The following is a 20,831-nucleotide window of genomic DNA, read 5'->3' on the forward strand; positions in this document are numbered from 1 at the left end:
TCCTTCACGAAACATTTCCGAGCAACGCCGGGTAATTCAGCTAGTATAATATAAATTTATACAAAAAATATAATATAATACAATACAATATAACATAATATAATATAATATAACGGGAGCGGGTCATATCGCCGAAAGCCATTTCGCCGAAAGCCATTTCGCCGAAAGTCGTTTCGCCGAATAGGTCATTTCGCCGAAAGTCGTTTCGCCGAAAGGGTCATTTCGTCGAATGGGTCATTTCGCCGAAAGGGTCATTTCGCCGAAAGGGTCATATCTCATGCATGTTATGTCTTTTGTATAACTGATGTGGCGCAGCCACATAACCGAAGCCAAGATGGCTTTGTGCCGCCTAGCCGACGCCAGCTGAGTCGGCCGCCGACCCGCCGTCGGAAGCGGCGGCCTCTTGCATACAAACCTGTAACCGCCTCGTTTGCCCGGTCTACTCAAAGCTAGGTTTCTTTGCTTTAGTTAGGTCCGAACGAGCGGTAGCGATGTCGGACAGCACATGAACCAAAACGATGCGGCGTAGCCACATTAGATTTTTTTTTTCACTTAACCTATGCAATTGCTTTGATGCTTAGTAGCTAATAGTCAACAAGTTTTCTTGGGAACTACAATGGTAATTCAACAAAACGGGCGTTAACGCTATCATCTTTCGTTTGTCTTTAATTTAAATCAATTCTAATTACGATTTCAAGACGTTTTCAGGATTCGGCGAAATGACCCTTTCGGCGAAATGGCATTCGGCGAAGTGACCCATTCGGAGAAATGTCATTCGACGAAATAACCCTTTCGGCGAATTGGCTTTCAGCAAAACGGCTTTCGGCGAAATGGCTTTCGGCGAAATGACCCTGATCCAATATAACATAATGTAATGCAATACAGTATACTACAATATAATATAATATAATTCAATATAACAGCTTTAGTAAAAAAAATTTAAAAAGCTATGTAAAGCCTACAAGAGAAAATCCGTTAAAAATCACCGTTGCACACAACTTTGCACGTATTTATGTCTGTTGGATATCTGTTCTCTGTGATATAACATAATATAAAATAATATAATATAATTTAACACAGCATAATACAACATTATAATATAAAAAACACAATATAAGATAATATAACATGATGTAATATTATACAATTTAATATAATTTAACACAACATATAACAAATAATGCAACAAACAACAGAACTACATGTTGCAATATACTATGATAAATATTGCACTTTAGGATGGACTTCAAACTACAAGCCATTTCGCACCGTCTCATTCTGCTACTAACGCAGAAGGTGATAGCACCCAGTCGACACCGTTCTATGGACCAAATGTCATCATAGATGTTCGGTGAGGTATGAGATAGGAACTTGTGAGGACTTAGTTATCTCACCATTTGACAACCTCGGATAAAAATTCTTTCTTTCTCGCGAAATACTCCCCGAAAAAATTTTACCCGCACTTACACGATACAACGTGCTCACCCGTCGAGAGATTCAACGTTTTTTTTTTCAAGATTTTGTGAGCTTGCAGCATTTCCACTTCGTCAAAATTAACGCCAAATTCAGTTTGAATGTGTTGATTTTGTAACTTGATTATTTATTATAAAGCGTTTTTAGGCAGCCTTGAATTGGACGGCTTTAGGGTTGAATTAATTTCCACCTCAAGCTCGGATTGCAGAGAATTCAGAATATTTACTGAAGAGATGTATAGTTATGAAATCTATGTATCGTCAAAAAAATGTTAAAATAAATCCTAAAGTCTTACCCAACATAATATTTTAATTTCAAACAATTCATTTTATTAGTATACCCTTTTCATATGTAGCGCCCATCAGCAACTGTTTGTCCCTACGATTCCACAAAACACGAAAACACGAAACGAATGCATGATTTTCATAGTGATACAAAGTTGCATGTTCAATGGACGTTCCATTTCACAGGTAAATAAGAGTTTCAGACGCGACATCTACAATTTCAAAGTGGTTAGTTGAAACTCAGATAATGTGTCAAGTTGTTCCCTGGTTGGCATGCAGTCAATTGTCGACTATATTTCAACAGAATACGTTAAAAAAACCAAGAAAAACTAAAACCAGTTATCCAATCTTGTCTTTGATATTCTTTTGCAATGCTCTTAAACTTGTTCTACGTAAATTTCATTAGTGACAGTTTCAAAGTTCAAAAGTTACAGTGAGACCAAATTAAAATCTTTCTAAAGTTTTCTACTCTTTCAAAGGAAACAACACATTAGAAAATTATTTTACTAATCAAAAGCAATAATTTTCTCACAGTGTCGTTTCACCTAGAAGTGCCTTAAATTACTATTTTTCCACCAAAAGCTTGAAATTTTGCAAATGTTCGTGAATTACTTCTGCTGTAATTTCTTCATTTTTATAAAGACGCTAAACAAAAAACAAACTTCAAACATTAGTTTTAACAGAAGGTTTAAAATAAAAATATTGAAATAAGAAATAATGATGCGTTTTTTTGTTTGTTTAGGTTTTCGATAAATTGTCAAATTTTTGAGCGTATATATTTCTTCAAGCGCCCCATAATTTGCTAAAACTTATTTTACACACTGTTTCGTACAATTAACAACTTCCGAATAAAAACGATTTGAAAAAAAAACAACGCAAGTAAACAAGAGCGGAAGTACTTTGAATTTCATGAATCTGAATATTCTTCGTTATAAAAACCAGTCGCATTAACGTCAAACGTTGTTGGTCTTATTTTACTTTCAATAGGTAAAAATGAAAATAAATATTGAAAAATTATCATTGTTATTATATTAGACTTCTCTCATCACGGTTTTAACTTTGTTGGTTATTCAGCGGAGGAATAACTCTTGGAAAAGTGTTTGACTTTTTTGCAGTGTATGTTTTTCATTCCAAAATCATGAATGAACGCTTTACAACAATATTTGTTCAAGCTGTCTCAATTTCCAAAGAATTTCGAAATCCCTCCCAATTTTTCAAAACGACATTATTTATAATCCTATCTTAAAATTGAGAAAAGGATATGTAGAATTTGAAAATATATTCAAAATTTCTCCTTAAACGTGGCATTTGGCTTCTTGCTTAGTTTAATGACATATGGCTTCCAGTAGTGTGGTTACAATCGGGAGTGGATCGTTTCGTCGAAAGTCGTTTCGCCGAATGCCATTTTGTCGAAAGTCGTTTCGCCGAATAGGTCATTTCGCCGAAAGTCGTTTCGCCGAAAGGGTCATTTCGCCGAAATGGACATTTCGCCGAAATGGACATCTCTCCGAAATGGACATTTCTCCAAAATGGACATTTCTCCGAAATGGACATTTCTCCGAAATGGACATTTCTCCGAAATGGACATTTCGCAGCCGACATGCTGTCGGAATTGCAGGAACCGGCGTAATGACCCTTTGGGCGAAATGACTGATCCGTTACAATCAACTTTGTTCGTGGCTCGTCTCGTCCTTCATTGCCGCATCGGTGGCTTTGTTGTTGATTTCCGTCTTCTTTTTGTTTTCCTTGTTGTTCGCAGTCTTGAGCTCGTTGCTAGTTGCTGTAGAAGCGCCTTGTTGTACATTGGTTGCAGTTGTTGGTTGGTTTGATGGTAAAACAGGAGTACTACGCTCACTAGTTTTCGTTGTTGAACGGTTGACCTTGTCTTTGGTTGAAGATGTTCTTTTCGCAGTTTCAGTGCAAGGTTCACCGTAGTGTGCAGTTTGTTCACAAAACTGACATGTAACCAGCTGATTTTCATAGGTAATCAGTGTTTTACACGGATGTGTCCCACCTTGACCACAAATGATGTAAGATGGAATTGCCTTACGTAGTTGCATACGTACCACTCGCACGCCATTCCGGATGCCGGGGAAAAAATTCCGCCATACTTTTCTTTCGATGGAAAGAATTTCACCGTACTGCGACATGATTTCCCGAACGGACTGATCGGTGGCCTGCGGGGGAAGGTCATGCACGCGTACTTGTATGGCATTGTCCACCATATGCACAGGAATTTTGTATTTAATGTTGTTACACTCAACGCTGTGCACCTCGTTGTTAACCGAAGCGAATGCAATTGCATCGCTCTCACGTTTAAACATAATGTACACACAGTTAGACGCCTTGTTGAATTGAATCTCACTTACATTATCAGCGTCTAGATGCATTCGTTCTTTAAGTAAGATTTTAATTTCATTTGCTGCTGGTTTAACTTTGCAACGCTTGAAATCTATACAAATTGAATTCGGTCTTGCAGGCCAAGTTTTAGGCTTTGTTAAATCGTATTTGACCATTCCGTATGGTCTTTGTTTCTTTTGTTTCGACCGCAAACGATTTTCGACTGTGTTGGGTGAGATGCGAGCACGAACTGAATGAAAACGTTTATTGATACAATTGATGTGTTTCACATATTTTTTAAAACTCGACCAATCGGGGTTGGTTGGCCGATTTTTTTCTCCGCAATTGATTGTAATAACTATTTCCCTGATTTTCAGACAGGACTGAAAAATATACACATGTGCTCAAAAGGTGTATCTTCATGACAGAGCAAAGCGTTTATCAAACTGTCTAACCAGAAAACGTACAGAAATTCCGAAAGCGAAACTCGGCCAACTAGCCCCGGTCTCCCCTACGTAGAATAGATTAAACCTCAGCACTCTTCTCCCCTTGGTTTACGCTGATACTCTTTATATGTCTATTTAAGTGTCAATTCTATCATATAATTATGATAAATGTTTCAGTATTTCATCCTCTAATAAAAATTCAATTTTCACGAATAAGTATTTGCATCCTAGAGACTCGATTGTTTAGTTTTCAAAATGGTTTTTTTTTCTTATTTTGCTAACCTTTGTGACCTTCGTGTAACAGGCGTTTTGCCTTAAAATCTAAAAAGATTTCAAATAGGAATGAAATCAAATAGTATGATGAACGACTTTTATTAGGTATGACTCCCTAATTTCTGAATTCCTTGACTCTAACTAAAGTTTCAAACTCTATGCCCTCGAATAGTGAAATAGTAAATAACAACGAACCTCTCCCTCTATGAATCATACGAACTTATCATTGAAATATTTGCGTTTTTAGTGAACGACGCTTAAAATAACGATTGCTTCGGGTTTGAATACGTATTTGAGAACTCACTCGAAGGAACTGCGTAGAAAAAATCTTAATCTTAATCATCTTGCACATTTATAATATAAACCTTGTATGCCATTTAAAGAGTTGTAGATGAGTATTGGAAATACTTTTTCGCAACAAACGAATTTTCCGACCATAATAAAATTTCATGGGTGAAGAGTTATTGTTCATGATTTGGATCATTTTTATCATTAAATCATGAACAATTGCCATGCCTTAATGAAAAAACAAAATGGTTGATTTCATTACTTTTTCATCGTGACAATAGCAACGTATTTCTTTCCGTGTATCACTGCCGACAGCATTTTCGGACAATTCGCAAATTCACAGCATTCACCTGGTTTGGATGGTAGCCACCAAATGGCTCGTATTTTACACTCAATGAGGTAAATTATGTCGAGCGCAAACAATCGGCTGCACACACACGTACGTGTGTGTGTGAGGGAGTGTGTCTATCAGCGATGGAGCTTGTAACAGGATCACCTCCGGTTCGCTGGATGATTTCGAGGATGATGATATCGATACACGCACTTCGAATGGGACCACATTCGCAGGTGATGTATTTTCATTCCCTATTGGACACGGATTAAATAAAGTGGTCTCTTCAACAAACCGTGCATCCGTACTTGATTTTATTTTTTTGGTTGGTTATTGATACAATTACGGGTACCCCCGGAGCATATCCCAGTGTGCCAATTCATTCAATTTATGCTACCCCACACTTATAATAATTAGGTAACACAACTTTTGTGATTTCGATTGAATCACGGATTGATAAATAAATCGGCGAAATAATGCGGTGGCGGGTGAGTTTTTGGCGATGGTCAATCGGCCGGTGGTCGACGCTTGGCATTATCGGATCATCATTTACACGTTGTTTGGGGGATTTAAATTGGTTAATTGATTGTTGCCGCGTGAGCTACCGCCAAACGGGTAAAATGGGGAGCATTCGTTAGGAAAATGGATTCGTGATGGTGAAGGGAAACTCAGCAAACTTTTGAATTGTACAGACTTATGGTCCTTTTTTGTTTAATTGTATTTGTCTCCTATTGTTGATTTCGTCGACACTTAATTCTTTCTGATCAATTTCATTAGAAAATATAATAATGCAACCTTTCTGGTCACCGCAGTAAATAAAAATTCCGTTAAGCACCGTGTGACAACCGCCTAAACCGAAAAACTACGTGTTGAAAGTGGTCAATCTAGGGATTTATCAACACAATTCAAACATAGTTGCCATTATCGGCACACTGACACAGCAGCATCGATGCCTAACAACCTCCGGTGCAACACGGTGTCCATTCACTTCCAAACAGGCAATCATCGACTGTGTTGCGACCCGCTTGCTTTGCTGGGAGTAAACCAGCCACCGCCGGTTCTGATTCTAGCCTCCCCTCCGACTGCACTTGGCAGCCGCCCCAGTAGCCCAGGACGGGGTAACCGATTTCACCGAACCAATGGGGGCGGGGTTTGAACGCAATTGGCGCTAAACCAGTCAGCCTACTGCGTGCACCGCACTAGTAAACCACTGTTGACTGCTGGGATCTAGCAAAACGTGAGCGGAGTTTTAAAAACAAAGCTTTCACACGGTCAACCACACTCTGTGCCACTCACTGCACAGTGTATGTGTGTGTGTTGCATCAACGCGGAGGATCAACACCGGTACTACCGGTAGTGTATATTTACGATGACATCGATGCACTCGCGTGATCTGCACGCGACACACGCAATGTGTTTAGCTCAGCAACAGCGCGCCACCCTCCGGGAAATTGATGAGGTACCCTCGTATGTACACGAAGAACCCAAACACCACCGTCACCGCCGCCGCCATCAACGTATGACTTTTGACTGCTGACACGAAGTGTGCGGCATGGCTTGTGGCGTTTTCACATCAGTACACATCGCGATATGTTAATCGGTGTGAGCTTTGACAGCGAAATCGCTTCAGCTAATTCCCACGATTTGTTTTACCAGTGCCACTCGGTGGAAACACTCACACTCACCTCCTACGCATCAACCCACCAAGCTAACAGGGCTGCTGGCATTCGTTGACTACCGACTACCGGTCGGATGACGACAAACGACGAACACCCGCGCGTTCTTGCGAGTTAATTTGCACGATTCTAAATCCCAATTCGATTATGCTTAATGTGTGGTAACGCCTGCGGTTTCACCTGTTTGTTGGAAAATATTGAGCCTCCGTTTGATTGTTGGTGACCCCCTCTGCGCTACTCATCGTAACTTCATCGTTCTATTAACACCAATCATTAGAGTGTGATCTGTTATTCAAAGCACTGACTGTATTGCACATTTTCCACACTAATTTTGCTGTGATATTGAAGAATGTTTTGTTTATAATCATAGGGTCGAAGCAAGCATATTGAGGTCGAATTGTTTACTTTGCGATGCGTTGATTTAAGTATGATTAACTAATCGTACTATTTCCGGTTCATTTACCCTATGTGGAAACATTCGAATACTGAAGAATTTCGAAATTTTCATTGCCTACTACTAGGGTTACCACCTATCCCGGCCACATCCTGGGGCCTAGAAGCTACAGGGCTGCCGGGCTAACATAAAATCTACTAAAGTAATCTTTAACGTAGCTTAACTTTCCATCTATTTTCAACAAAAGACAGATTGGAAATCGCAAGATGATAAGAAAGAATTGCGAAAAAAAGAAAAAACTCTCTTCAGAAACAGGACTCGAACTGGCAAATGTTCTCCAATCACCGGAATTGTTTTGCCCTTTTAACTATCTTGGGTCATGACTAAACACATCTCAGAAGACAATTCGATTGAACAAAGCGTCGTACATCTACACTTCTCATGGTTGAGCTAGATTTATTTACAATCTTACCCGTGCTTGAATGTTGTTTACTATGAATAAAGCTCTTCTCAACATCGCTTAAAACCACTCTTCCTGCTCTTTTGCTATTCCATAACAAACAAATAGGGGTAGATGGGGTAAAACGTACCCCCTAAGGAAATGTTGCTATATCTTAACTATAGATAATAACACGGAAGAGTTTCATGCATGACTATCTTCCGTAATGATTATTTCTCAAAATAACTCAAAATCGCTGAATGCATTGAAAAACACATGAAATATCTTATTTTCCAAAACCCTTAAAAATTTAAAAATTGAAATATATGCGGGGCCTGACGCCCGATCGTGGAAAACATGTAAAATATACAATTTAAATTACGCGAAGTGCGGACCTGGAAGGATTCATAGTGTCAGTAGGATAGTAGTACACTAACGTCTCTTTTTACACGGAGGTTACGTACCGTGTTAAAAAAATCCGTGTAAAAGAAAACCGTGTTAATTGCGGAAACCGTGCAAAAAAAACCGCGTTTAAAATTTGACGTAATAATTCCAAAAACCGCAGATTTGATTATTTGTTTGTTTTGTTGTGGATGAAATATAACTTTTGATTATTTGAAGGGGAAAAAAGATTATTTTTTAACCCCCAAATTTATGCAAGGTGCACATAACTGTGAAAATGTAACTGTTATATCCCAATAAAAACGGAAATCTAAAAAACAGCCAGAGGTTACGAGAAGGGTCCAGTCATACTTGATAAAACACATTGGATGATAAATTAAAATTAGAACACTTAGGAAAGGTGTCGTACGATAAGCAAATTATTCTAAGTGGCCCATGCCTTCTGTATATTGCATTCAGTTTTCAAAAGAACGATATTATGTACGTACAATTAGAACCCATAAACACTTTCACCCCAAAAAAGCTATAAGTTCTTTTCAATTCCGAAGGTGCGATGTGTAGTAAACACTAACGATATTAACAGTAATTCTCAACTAAACTGAGTGGGAAGAAGTGGGTATTGGGTTAAGATCTATGCACGCAGAGACAGAGAATCAAAGGGGAAGAATTCATAGAGATGAATAGGGATCGAATTAGAAAAGGTATTACTATGTGTCATGCCGAAGAAACTCATTTCATCGGTGTAAATCATAATACTACTATGTTAGAGCTATAGAATTCAAATGGGTATAAAATACTGTACTGTTTGATATGACGAAGAGTTGACGAGATTAGTAAATCCGACTAGTTCTTCAACGATACGAAATTCTCGATGATATCAATGACGATGCTGACATCATACACTACAACTGAGCAGAAGAAACGTTGTCATGTAATTTACAACAGGGATTCAAGATTTAAAGACTGATTAATCATTTTATGGAACGATAGTCAATGATCCCGTGAATTGTTGAATGAATGATTTTAGTTAACTTTCAAACTTTAAATTAGCACTCATAATCGGTTTCTTACAGACATTCTGTTCCCTTTTTTAATTTTTTTTCTCAAAAAACAAATGACAGTGCTTTTCAAACTCTCATCAGAAACCGTGTTAATTGCGAAAACCGTGTAAATAAAAACCGTGTTAATTCCGGAATCCGTGTAAAAAAAGCCGTGTATAAAAAAACCGTGTAAAAAGAGACCTTAGTGTACTAGTCATGCAATGATTCTGTACACTAAGAATCGGCTGCGGAGTCTGTTGAAACAGAAAGGCCAAATTCCACAAAAGGAATGTAATTTGACTTTGCTTTGCTTTGCTTGCGATTATCTGAACATAGAGGCAGGATGATCTTAAACAACGGGTAAACATTCATCAAAACAACGGATTAAAGCTTCTTCTTCTTATTTAAAGAAAGCTTTAGACTTTCCGTTGACGAAATATTTGCCAGGTGGAAGATTGTTCACTATTTTTCATTAAATTGATAACTTATGGATAATTTTTGTAAGCGACTACTTGAGCATTTTGCCTCACACAATTCGGGCCATTTTGCCCTCAAAAATATGAGACGATAAATTTGACGATTTTTCTATAATATTGCAAATACACTAAGGTCTTTTTTATGCGGTTTTTTTTATGCGAATTGTCAGAGTTATGCGGTTTGTTTATGCGAATTTTCAGAGTTATGCGTTTTTTTATGCGGTACGTAAACTAGCACAAAAAATATTCACTGGTTACATAATTAAAATCGTCTTCCTCACCCTAGAAAATTATTATGGAATAAATATAAAAAATTAATTATAACAGTGACATAATTGAGTTTTTAAATTTTTTTCAGATATGATGGAACCATCGCTACCAAAATTTTATAGTAATCTGTTGTTATGGCGGACTTTCGATTTCATTAAAATTTCAAAAATTTTGTTAACTTTTGAGAAAAGCAAAAGGTACATTATGCCTCGGGGGAGTGTTTTACCCCATGTTCCCCTTAAAGAAATTTTTCTCGGATCAAACACGAAATTCGAATTTTCTTAGAACATTCAGAGAATCAATAACTGATATTGATTCAAAACTTTTGTGCGATTTCATTTCGATAAGTCTTCAAGAAAACATGTTTCTTTAAACTTCTTCACCATCTAGAACACTGCAGACTTAGTGCACTTTACGTTTTCCTCTAATTATCGGAACGACAACTTTTTATTGTCCATTTATACAGAATCAGTCTGCGATTTGGTAAGCTGATCTGACCCATTGTTCTAAATATTCCACTCTCTTTATTTTTTTTTTTTGAGATGTGTTTCTAAAGTTAACAATATTTTTACACACTGAGCGAAAATTAACAACTTTTTGTTAGATGTCAATTCTAAAAGATTGATGAACAAGTGTCCGCTCTCTTCAATGAACGGTCGTAAGTGGCACTTTTTCTCGCTTCATAGTAACAATAAATAAGAGACTGAACTTGTATGTATCGGACTTGAATGTCGGATGATGTCGTATGAGCGAATTGAAAATTAATATTTTTACCATCTACCATTTATTTTTATCATTGACTCAAAAAAGACGAAAATGACAAGAAATTAATGTCACTCTCAACTTCGCTTGCAAATTATGAGAACGAAATCTATGTCCAGTTAATGATACAATCGGGACAGTAGTCTCAAAATTGTGTTCTTTCTTTCATTTACTCTTTCAGTCAATTGCGGGTTTCAGTGAAAATCCCATAGTATGCAGTGTCGATATTCAACCGAAGCTTTGAGAATCGAAAATGACAGAAAAAGTTTTCACAATGACTTTTACCTGTTAATGCTCAAATTTGTAGTAATTTTGGATTCCAAAGAGGCTCTGGGATGTAATTACTTTTATTTATCATATTTTAGACACTCTTTATAGCAACTCATCGCAGATTTTCAATACATCGATTAAAGAATGAGAATTGAAACTCTGCTGATGCTTATACTCTCTCATTTTTTAATGAGAATCGAGAATGATTCGTCTCTCTTCATTTGTTCTGGTGTCGGTCATTTACGAATGAGACAGTAAAATATTGAAAATGAGGCTGTTGGATTGGATTCTTTCATTGAGAATGCGTGACAATTTTAAGCTCTGATTTTAACTATTGTTATTATTATTATTAATGATTTTATGCTAGGGCACATAACCGTTTTTATTAGTTTTACGTTTCGTCTTTGACTCATCAGTGCAGAGCAGTTCAAATTGAACTGCTTAGTGCTAAACTCGGCAGTTCAACTTGAACAGCTAAGCAGACGTAAAGTTTCTGCTACTTACAGAACACTTTTTGTTTTGCAACGGAGTGCAATGTCTTTTCTGACGTGCCGAACGAAAACGTGTTTTCGACTATTTCTGGCCTATGCAGGTTAGGTCATTTAGGGGTTAGCCAAATTTTGTGCTAGGGCACATAACCGTTTTTATCTGCTTAGCGGTTCAAGTTGAGCTGCCGAGTTTAGCACTAAGCAGTTCAATTTGAACTGCTCTGCACTGATGAGTCAAAGACGAAACGTAAAACTAATAAAAACGGTTATGTGCCCTAGCACAAAATTTGGCTAACCCCTAAATGACCTAACCTGTATTGGCCAGAAATAGTCGAAAACACGTTTTCGTTTGGCACGTCAGAAAAGACATTGCACTCCGTTGCAAAACAAAAAGTGTTCTGTAAGTAGCAGAAACTTTACGTCTGCTTAGCGGTTCAAGTTGAACTGCCGAGTTTAGCACTAAGCCGTTCAATTTGAACTGCTCTGCAGTGATGAGTCAAAGACGAAACGTAAAACTAATAATGATTTTATGTCATTTATTCATTCCTGTCTTTAACTTATAGTGGTCGCTCACCAGTTTATTTTTCAACTCCAGATCTGCAGATTTTGCAAATATAATTTTCCCATTTCTGTCCAATAAAACTTAAAAATTCTTACATTTTTCCTAGTATTTCGAAGAAAAATGGCAAACTTTGAAGGCTTCGTTTGCTTTCGTTGCTTTCGTTACCAAAGTTGTAAAGTTGCTCTCACTGTCAGTGATGTGTCGAAAAAAGCTTACCGTTCGTTTCATAAAGACTGTCCCAGAAAGTATGGACGCACTTTGATTTCGCTGTAAATAATTCACAAGTGATAAATATTTAAATTTTATTCGATATACTAATAATATTAGACTACAATAACAGAATATTATTCTCAACATTTGCTACTCAACCATTGTAGACTTGCTGGCTTCTTGCGAACGTTCCTCATTAAATTCCGTACAGACTTCTTGGCGACAAGTTTTGACACTTTTTTTCCAATCTATTTCGAACTGTTGAATGGTTTCGGATGCCGAGACTTGTTTCCTAAGATGTGCCTTCGTTAATGCCCAAAATTCCTCAATCGGTCGAAGTTGTGGGCAATTTGGTGGATTCATGTCTTCTGGGACGAAAGTGACATTTTTGGTAGTATACCATTCTACCGTTGATTTCGAGTAGTGGCAAGAAGCAAGATCTGGCCAGAAGACAACAGGATCCTTGTGGCTTCGAATCATGGGTAGAAGTCGTTTTTGTAAACATTCCTTGATGTATATTTCGCTGTTCATTGAAGCAGTTGCGATGAAGGGTTTCGAAATCTTACCGCAGCTACAAATTGCTTGCCAGACCATAGCATTCTTACCTAATTTTTGGACTTCAATCGATGTCTCGGACTGGTTTAACACTTTCCCTTCTCGCACCGTAAAATATTGTGGTCCCAGCAAGGATTTGTAATCGAGTTTCACGTAGGTTTCGTCGTCCATGATTATGCAGTTCAAATTTCCAGCAAGAATCGTATTGTACAGCTTTCGAACCCTCGGCCTGATCGATGCTTCTTGTTTCGGACTACGTTTTGGTTTTTTCTACTTCTTATAGGTTCGAAGATTTAAACGTTCTTTAGCACGAAGAACATTTGACTTCGAAGTGCCACTTTTTTGGCCACATCCGGGACTGAAAACTCCTTCTTTTGTTCGAACGCCTTCAGTATACGTTTATCCAACTGAGGGTTAGCAGGACCTTTTTTGCCTTTCTCTATAGAAAGGTATTAGAATTGCTGGAAAAATCGACTTTCGAACGGAGTCTCGGAGACCCATAGTGTTATATACCATTCGACTCAGTTCGACGAGATCGGAAAATGTCTGTGTGTGTATGTGTGTGCACTTTTCGAAGATATTTGAACGCGCTCAATTTTCTCAGAGATGGATGAACCGATTTTAAAAAACTTGGGCTCGTTTGAAAGCTACTATCGGGCCATTGATCAAGTTCGAAGATCAAATGGCTGTGACTTTTGGTTCCGGAGATATGGTTGTATAAGTGACGTAACCGACATAAAGCGTTGTATTTGAACGCGCTCAATTTTCTCAGAGATGGCTGATCCGATTTTAACAAACTTGGGCTCGTTTGAAAGCTACTGTCGAGCCATTGATCAAGTTCGAAGATCAAATGGTTGTGACTTTTGGTTCCAGATATATGATGGAAATAAGTGACGTAACCGACAAAACACATTGATTTTTACCGCTCTTATATATATAAGGGTGCCAAAATTTTGGGATCACCTCTATTTTCGTTAAGCTCTAGTGCTCAAAAGTTTAAGCACCTCGAAAAAAGCCTTCATGCAAAATTTGAGCTAAATCGGACATGCTTAAGGGGTGCTGCCCGGTGGTAAAGGTTTGACAATTTTCGATCTTGAAAAAGCACCATAGGGGGGAGTACATGAAATTTCCAAAATCGAAATTTTTTTTGATGCCGAAACTCTTAAAACTGCATGAAACATCGAAATTTAGTGTCATCTCAAAAAAAAATTTTTTTGAAAAAATCAACTTTTGGCATCAAAAATTTTTTTTCGATTTCGAAAATTTCATGTACTCCCCCCTATGGTGATTTTTCAAGATATATGAAAATTCCACTAAATGGACTAAGAAGGCTTTTTTTAGATTAGCATCACTGATTACAAATAGGCAACGTAAATGTCAAGCACTAGTTTGGAAAAATGATGCTGACTGTGTGACATAAACACTGAAGCATGCTTTTGTGAACTACTCGAATCAATCTGAATCAATTGGTGACAAAATTAGTATCCAAAATTCTTTTGTAAAAGTATGAAACATATTTTCATGAGAATGTTATGAAAGAAGAGAAAGGCATTATCACACCACTAGGTGGATTAGGAAGGGTTTTGCCTTTCTCTATAGAAAGGTATTAGAATTGCTGGAAAAACCGACCTTCGAACGGAGCCTCGGAGACCCATAGTGTTATGTACCATTCGACTCAGTTCGTCGAGATCGGAAAATGTCTGTATGTGTGTGTGTGTATGTATGTGTGTGTGTGTGTATGTGTGTGTGTGTATGTGTGTGTGTATGTGTGTGCACTTTTCGAAGATATTTGAACGCGCTCAATTTTCTCAGAGATGGCTCAACCGATTTTAACAAACTTGGGCTCGTTTGAAAGCTACTATCGGGGCATTGATCAAGTTCGAAGATAAAATAGCTGTGACTTTTGGTTCCGGAGATATGATTGTATAAGTGACGTAACCGACAAAAAGCGTTGTATTTGAACGCGCTCAATTTTCTCAGAGATGGCTGAACCGATTTGAACAAACTTGGACTCGTTTGAAAGCTACTATCGGGCCATTGATCAAGTTTGAAGATCAAATGGCTGTGACTTTTGGTTCCGGAGATATGATTGTATAAGTGACCTAACCGACAAAAAGCGTTGTATTTGAACGCGCTCAATTTTCTCAGAGATGGCTGAACCGATTTGAACAAACTTGGACTCGTTTGAAAGCTACTATCGGGCCATTGATCAAGTTCGAAGATCAAATGGCTGTGACTTTTGGTTCCGGAGATATGATTGTATAAGTGACGTAACCGACAAAAAGCGTTGTATTTGAACGCGCTCAATTTTCTCAGAGATGGCTGATCCGATTTTAACAAACTTGGGCTCGTTTGAAAGCTACTGTCGGGCCGTTGATCAAGTTCGAAGATCAAATGGTTGTGACTTTTGGTTCCAGATATATGATGGTATAAGTGACGTAACCGACAAAACACGTTGATTTTTACCGCTCTTGTATATATAAGGGTGCCTAAATTTTGGGATCAACTCTATTTTCGTAAAGTTCTAGTGCTCAAAAGTTTAAGCACCTCGAAAAAAGCCTTCATGCAAAAATTGACCTAAATCGGACATGCTTAAGGGGTGCTGCCCGGTGGTAAAGGTTTGACAATTATCGATCTTGAAAAAGCACCATAGGGGGGAGTACATGAAATTTCCAAAATCGAAAATTTTTTTTGATGCCAAAACTCTTAAAACTGCATAAAACATCGAAATTTAGTGTCATCTCAAAAAAAAATTTTTTTGAAAAAATCAACTTTCTGGGACTTAGAAAAATTTTCATATTTTTTCTAAGTCCCAAAAAGTCGATTTTTTCAAAAAAATTTTTTTTCGAGATGACACTTAATCTCGACGTTTCATGCAATTCTAAGCCTTTTGGCATCAAAAATTTTTTTTCGATTTCGAAAATTTCTTGTACTCCCCCCTATGGTGATTTTTAAAGATATATGAAAATTCCACTAAGTGGACTAAGAAGGCTTTTTTTAGATTAGCATCACAGTTCTCATACAAATAGGCAAGGCAAATGTCAAGCACTAGTTTGGAAAAATGATGCTGACTGTGTGACATAAACACTGAAGCATGCTTTTGTGAACTACTCGAATCAATCTGAATCAATTGGCGTCTAAAATTATTTAATAAATGTATGAAACATATTTTCATAAGACGGTTATGAAAGAAGAGAAAGGCATTATCACACCACTAGGTGGATTAAGAAGGGTTTTTTAGATTAGCACCACTGATTTCAAATAGGCAACGCAAATGTCAAGCACTAATTTGGAAAAATGATGCTGACTGTGTGACATAAACACTGAAGCATGCTTTTGTGAACTACTCGAATCAATCTGAATCAATTAGTTTCGAAATTAGTATCCGAAATTATTTAATAAAATTATGAAATACATTTTCATGAGACTGTTATGAAAGAAGAGAAAGGCATTATCACACCACTAGGTGGATTAAGAAGGGGTTTTTAGATTAACATCACTGTTCTTATACAAATAGGCAACGCAAATGTCAAGCACTAGTTTGGAAAAATGATGCTGACTGAGTGACATAAACACTGAAGCATGCTTCTGTGAACTACTTGAATCGATCTGAATCAATTGGTGTCAAAATTAGTATCTGAAATTATATAATAAAAGTATGAAATATATTTTCATGAGACTGTTATGAAAGAAGAGAAAGGCATTATCACACCACTAGGTGGATTAAGAATGGTTTTTTAGATTAGCATCACTGATTACAAATAGGCAACGTAAATGTCAAGCACTAGTTTGGAAAAATGATGCTGACTGTGTGACATAAACACTGAAGCATGCTTTTGTGAACTACTCGAATCAATCTGAATCAATTAGTTTCGAAATTAGTATCCGAAATTATTTAATAAAATTATGAAATACATTTTCATGAGACTGTTATGAAAGAAGAGAAAGGCATTATCACACCACTAGGTGGATTAAGAAGGGTTTTTAAATTGTGTTCGGTTTGTCCTCACCGAATTTTTTGATTGCATTTCGCATGGCTTTTTCACTTACTCCTTTCATTTTTGCTATCTTTCTCAGTGACAGTCCGCGTTCTGTGCACCATTTGCACACAATTTTTCGACGTTGTTCTGCTGAAAGTCCACGTATTTCGAAACAAACTAATGACAACGAATAAACAACGGTTCAAGTGGTTAGAGAAGAGTGTAAACAACAGAACGCAGCCATAAAAATTGACAGATTCTGAACCATTGCGAAATGGCAGCGGTTTTTGGTTGCGTCCATACTTTCTGGGACAGTCTTTATCGCTTCAAACTGACACTTTTTGCAGAAGCACATCGAATAATGTCGACAAACGTGAAAATTTGAGTTGTTTTGTGTTTGTGCTTTTTTCACTATTAGAACATGGTTATGCTATGCAATGCTATTGATAATAATTTTATAACATTTTCCTGTTAATTAGTAAAAAATTATAACAAATAATCGAACAGGGAAAGAGAAATCAAATTCTGAAAAATTTCGTAACGCTCTCTATTTTGCAAACTTGCGAAAGGACATGATTCCTGAAATCAGAGCGACGGATCTTCGCCTTATCTTTTCGTGTAAGATTTCTGCAAAGTGACCCACCCCCAGATCTTGCAGTCGATAGGTAACAAAAAATTCAAATTTGAATTAAGAAACTACTGACATCTACCAGTGAAACCATATTGATAATAATTATTAACTTTGATAATGTAGAAAAATTTCCGTTCATATACAAACACAAAGCGAATTTATTGCCTGTCAAGATGTTTTAATAGTTAAAACAAATTTTCTTTTATTTTTTCTTTCCAGGCACAACACTACTGAAAGAAGCTGCCTGTACACCACCAACAACCTACGGTAATTAGCACATTTACCCAATTAAACTAATTTTGCTGCATGCAAGATGAACTTTTCATTTTCGACTTTCCACACGGAACTCTATGCAAGCTTTTGAATATGTTGACTAGCAATATTAAATTAAATTATGGCCGTATAGTAATTTAATAACCGGAAAATGAAGCATCCCAAATATCGACAGCATTCAATTTTGCTAAACTGTTCCAACACACACACACACAAACTACCACCCACATACATTGTAACAATACAGAAAGAAGTGTTTTCTATTCAATACTTTCCACACTGGAATAGACCCTCTCATTCTAAATAAAGCAACTTACTTACCCCCACCGAAAGGGGGTGGCTTTCCAGCGCACCGCGGCCCCCATGTGAAACACGATGGAGTTGAACAACTTAATTAAAGTTTTTCTGTTTTCCCTCAATTCTAACCTGACCCAACTGCACGGCACACCAGTCGACGATATTCAGATTTCCTCCAACTCGATTCATATGTGTTTGCCTCGTTTCGCCACGACCCCCATTCGAAGCCCATCCCCTCCCCCTACCTTTATCAGAGTACAAAAACAATCGATTTTCTTCGATCTGATCTACCTGCGAACGATCGTTCAACCGACCCTGGAAGTAGGAAAACTTTCCGGGCTGCTTTTATTCCGAGGCATTACTTTTTCATAATTTCATTTACAACATGCGCAAATTGCACTTTTGCATGAGAGTCTGAAATTCGATTGTTTTGCTTCATTGTAACTGCCGTATGAGGAAAGAGTGCTGCGGGATTCGGGTTTGTGAAATCGTGAATCGTGAGCGAAATTAAAAATGTGTGTTGGTTGTTTTTGAACCATTTAGCATCGTATGAATACAACAAAAAACCAACTAACCAACCAAACAAAAAGGAACGGATTTTTTTTCTAAACTTTTGCTTCGACCCCGCTTTGGTACTTGGGCTAATTGCTGTTCGCTGTTTAGCATAAGTAATGTGTAGTTCAATTGAACTGCAACCGAACCAATGTTCTGCTTCACCTGATAAGCGCCAGTAATGCGAAGAAGAAGTGGCGTTACATGCACAACTATTCCAAAGACAACTTTCTACGGAAACTACGGTGCGAAACAACGCATCCAAATATGCTGGACAGTTGCTAGGTCCGGGGATAGACGCAGTGCAGGTGGTTTTTAGCTGAAACATTTTATAGACTGCTAATTATAACTTTATGCATGTGTAAATAATTTATGGTTGCCCGCCTGACGGTAGCAAAGTCGTTGCGAATTCCAAGCAATAACCGGACCGGTACATTCGATATCGGGGAGCCTTTTGCTCCCACGATCCGTTATTCTACTTTGGCGCCATCTGTAAGGTGACGAGTAGTCTATGTACATATGACTACTCGGACAATGAATGTCATGTGAGGAATGTTTTGAAATAGCCACTTACGGGAGACCGAAAAAAACTTTGATAGTTTTCGCTGTCTGCAATTATATTACTGGTTTTATGAAAGTTAAACTTCAATATATGTGTTCATTTAACCTCCATTTTTCGTCTTCGACTCATCGATGCATATCAGTTCAAATTGAACAACTGTTACTAGCTTGCAGTTCAACAAAATCGCTAAGCAGACACTAACCCAATTGCACCGAAGCGCAATATCTTTCCTGATGTCCCAGTCGTGAACGGTTAATATTTTCATCTTTTCTTCACATTTCGTCCTCGACCTATCTATAAGTGATCCTTGTTATTATGAAACTTTTTTTTTGGGACTACACAATTCGAATCTTTTGCACTTAGTTTGATCCAATCCCAATTACTTTTTGAATATTACTTTGCTCAATGGGTCGCGATGTTTCTTTAAAAGACACCGCAAATAGATGTCGGGCAAAGTCAGGTTAGGTGAACGCGGATTTACATTAAAATTACCATTGTTGGATTTCAAACTGATAAAGCTGACAAAAAATAGTTCATCACTGTCGCCCATCAAACGCTGTTATGTGCCGCCCCTATCACTGGGATCCACTAACATTTTTCGCACTACAGCAGACAACATGTGGAGGACCAGCTATCAGTATAAATTACTACATGAAATGTAAAGTCCTGAGCCACGCACAGAAAAGACGTGAATAGTTTCTAACCGTGTATATTTTTGTTTAGAACAACTGATTGTGTCAGACGAGTTCTAGTTTTCATCAAGCTATGGAAAAAGATGCACCAACGCATTCATGCATAAAAGCAACGGTGATTTGCGGTACGGGTTGGTTTATCATCCCCCGTATTCTCCGGATCTGACCCCCAGCGACTATTATCTATTTTCAAACCTGAAAAGATTTCTCCAGGGAAAGAAATTTTCGTTGAATGCTGAGGTCATTGCAGAAACGAAAGCAATGATCAAAATCAATTTTCAAAAGGCATCGAAATGTTGGAGGACCGATGGGTCAAGTGTATCGCTCTAGATGGAGATTATACTGAACAATAAAAAGGCCCGGGACTTATCATTCCATGTAGAATAAATTAGAATAACACATGGATCAATAAGTCCCGAGGCTAACAATGGAAACAACATTTTTTTTGCAAAATTTTTTTTTATTCATCAACATTATCACCTTTTAGGGTGATACAATGGTTCCAACGTTTTTCCAATTTTTCAATACCATGTTTATAAAAAAAAATTATCTTTCGCTTAAAAATAAGCTTCAGTTTCAGCGATGACCTCCTCATTTGAGCCAAATCTTTTTCCCTGGAGCATTTTTTTAATATCAGCAAAGAGCCAGTAGTCACTAAATCTGGCGAGTATCTGGGGGGGTGGGGAAGCAGATCAAAGCCCAATTGGTTCAAATTCGCCATTGTTTTCATCGACTTGTGGCAGGGTGCATTGTCTTGATGAAAAAGGAATTTTTTTCGCTGCATGTGCGGTCGTTTTGTTGCGATTTCCTCCTTCAAACGCACCAGTTTTTCGAGGTAGTCAATGAAAATCACGCCATGCGTATC

The 20,831-nt window shown here is 37.6% G+C and overlaps 1 protein-coding gene across 1 annotated transcript in view; it reads left to right on the forward strand.

The window, feature by feature from the left end:
• Positions 1-20,831, forward strand: part of LOC131438167 (protein bric-a-brac 1) — a 466,395-nt gene that overhangs the window by 429,413 nt on the left and 16,151 nt on the right. The window contains exon 3 of the mRNA XM_058608000.1: positions 17,810-17,857. Coding sequence (XP_058463983.1) covers positions 17,810-17,857 — 48 coding nt within the window. The remainder of the gene's footprint in view (positions 1-17,809; positions 17,858-20,831) is intronic.

This window comes from Malaya genurostris, chromosome 3 (assembly GCF_030247185.1).
Source record: "Malaya genurostris strain Urasoe2022 chromosome 3, Malgen_1.1, whole genome shotgun sequence".
Lineage (NCBI taxonomy): Eukaryota > Metazoa > Arthropoda > Insecta > Diptera > Culicidae > Malaya > Malaya genurostris.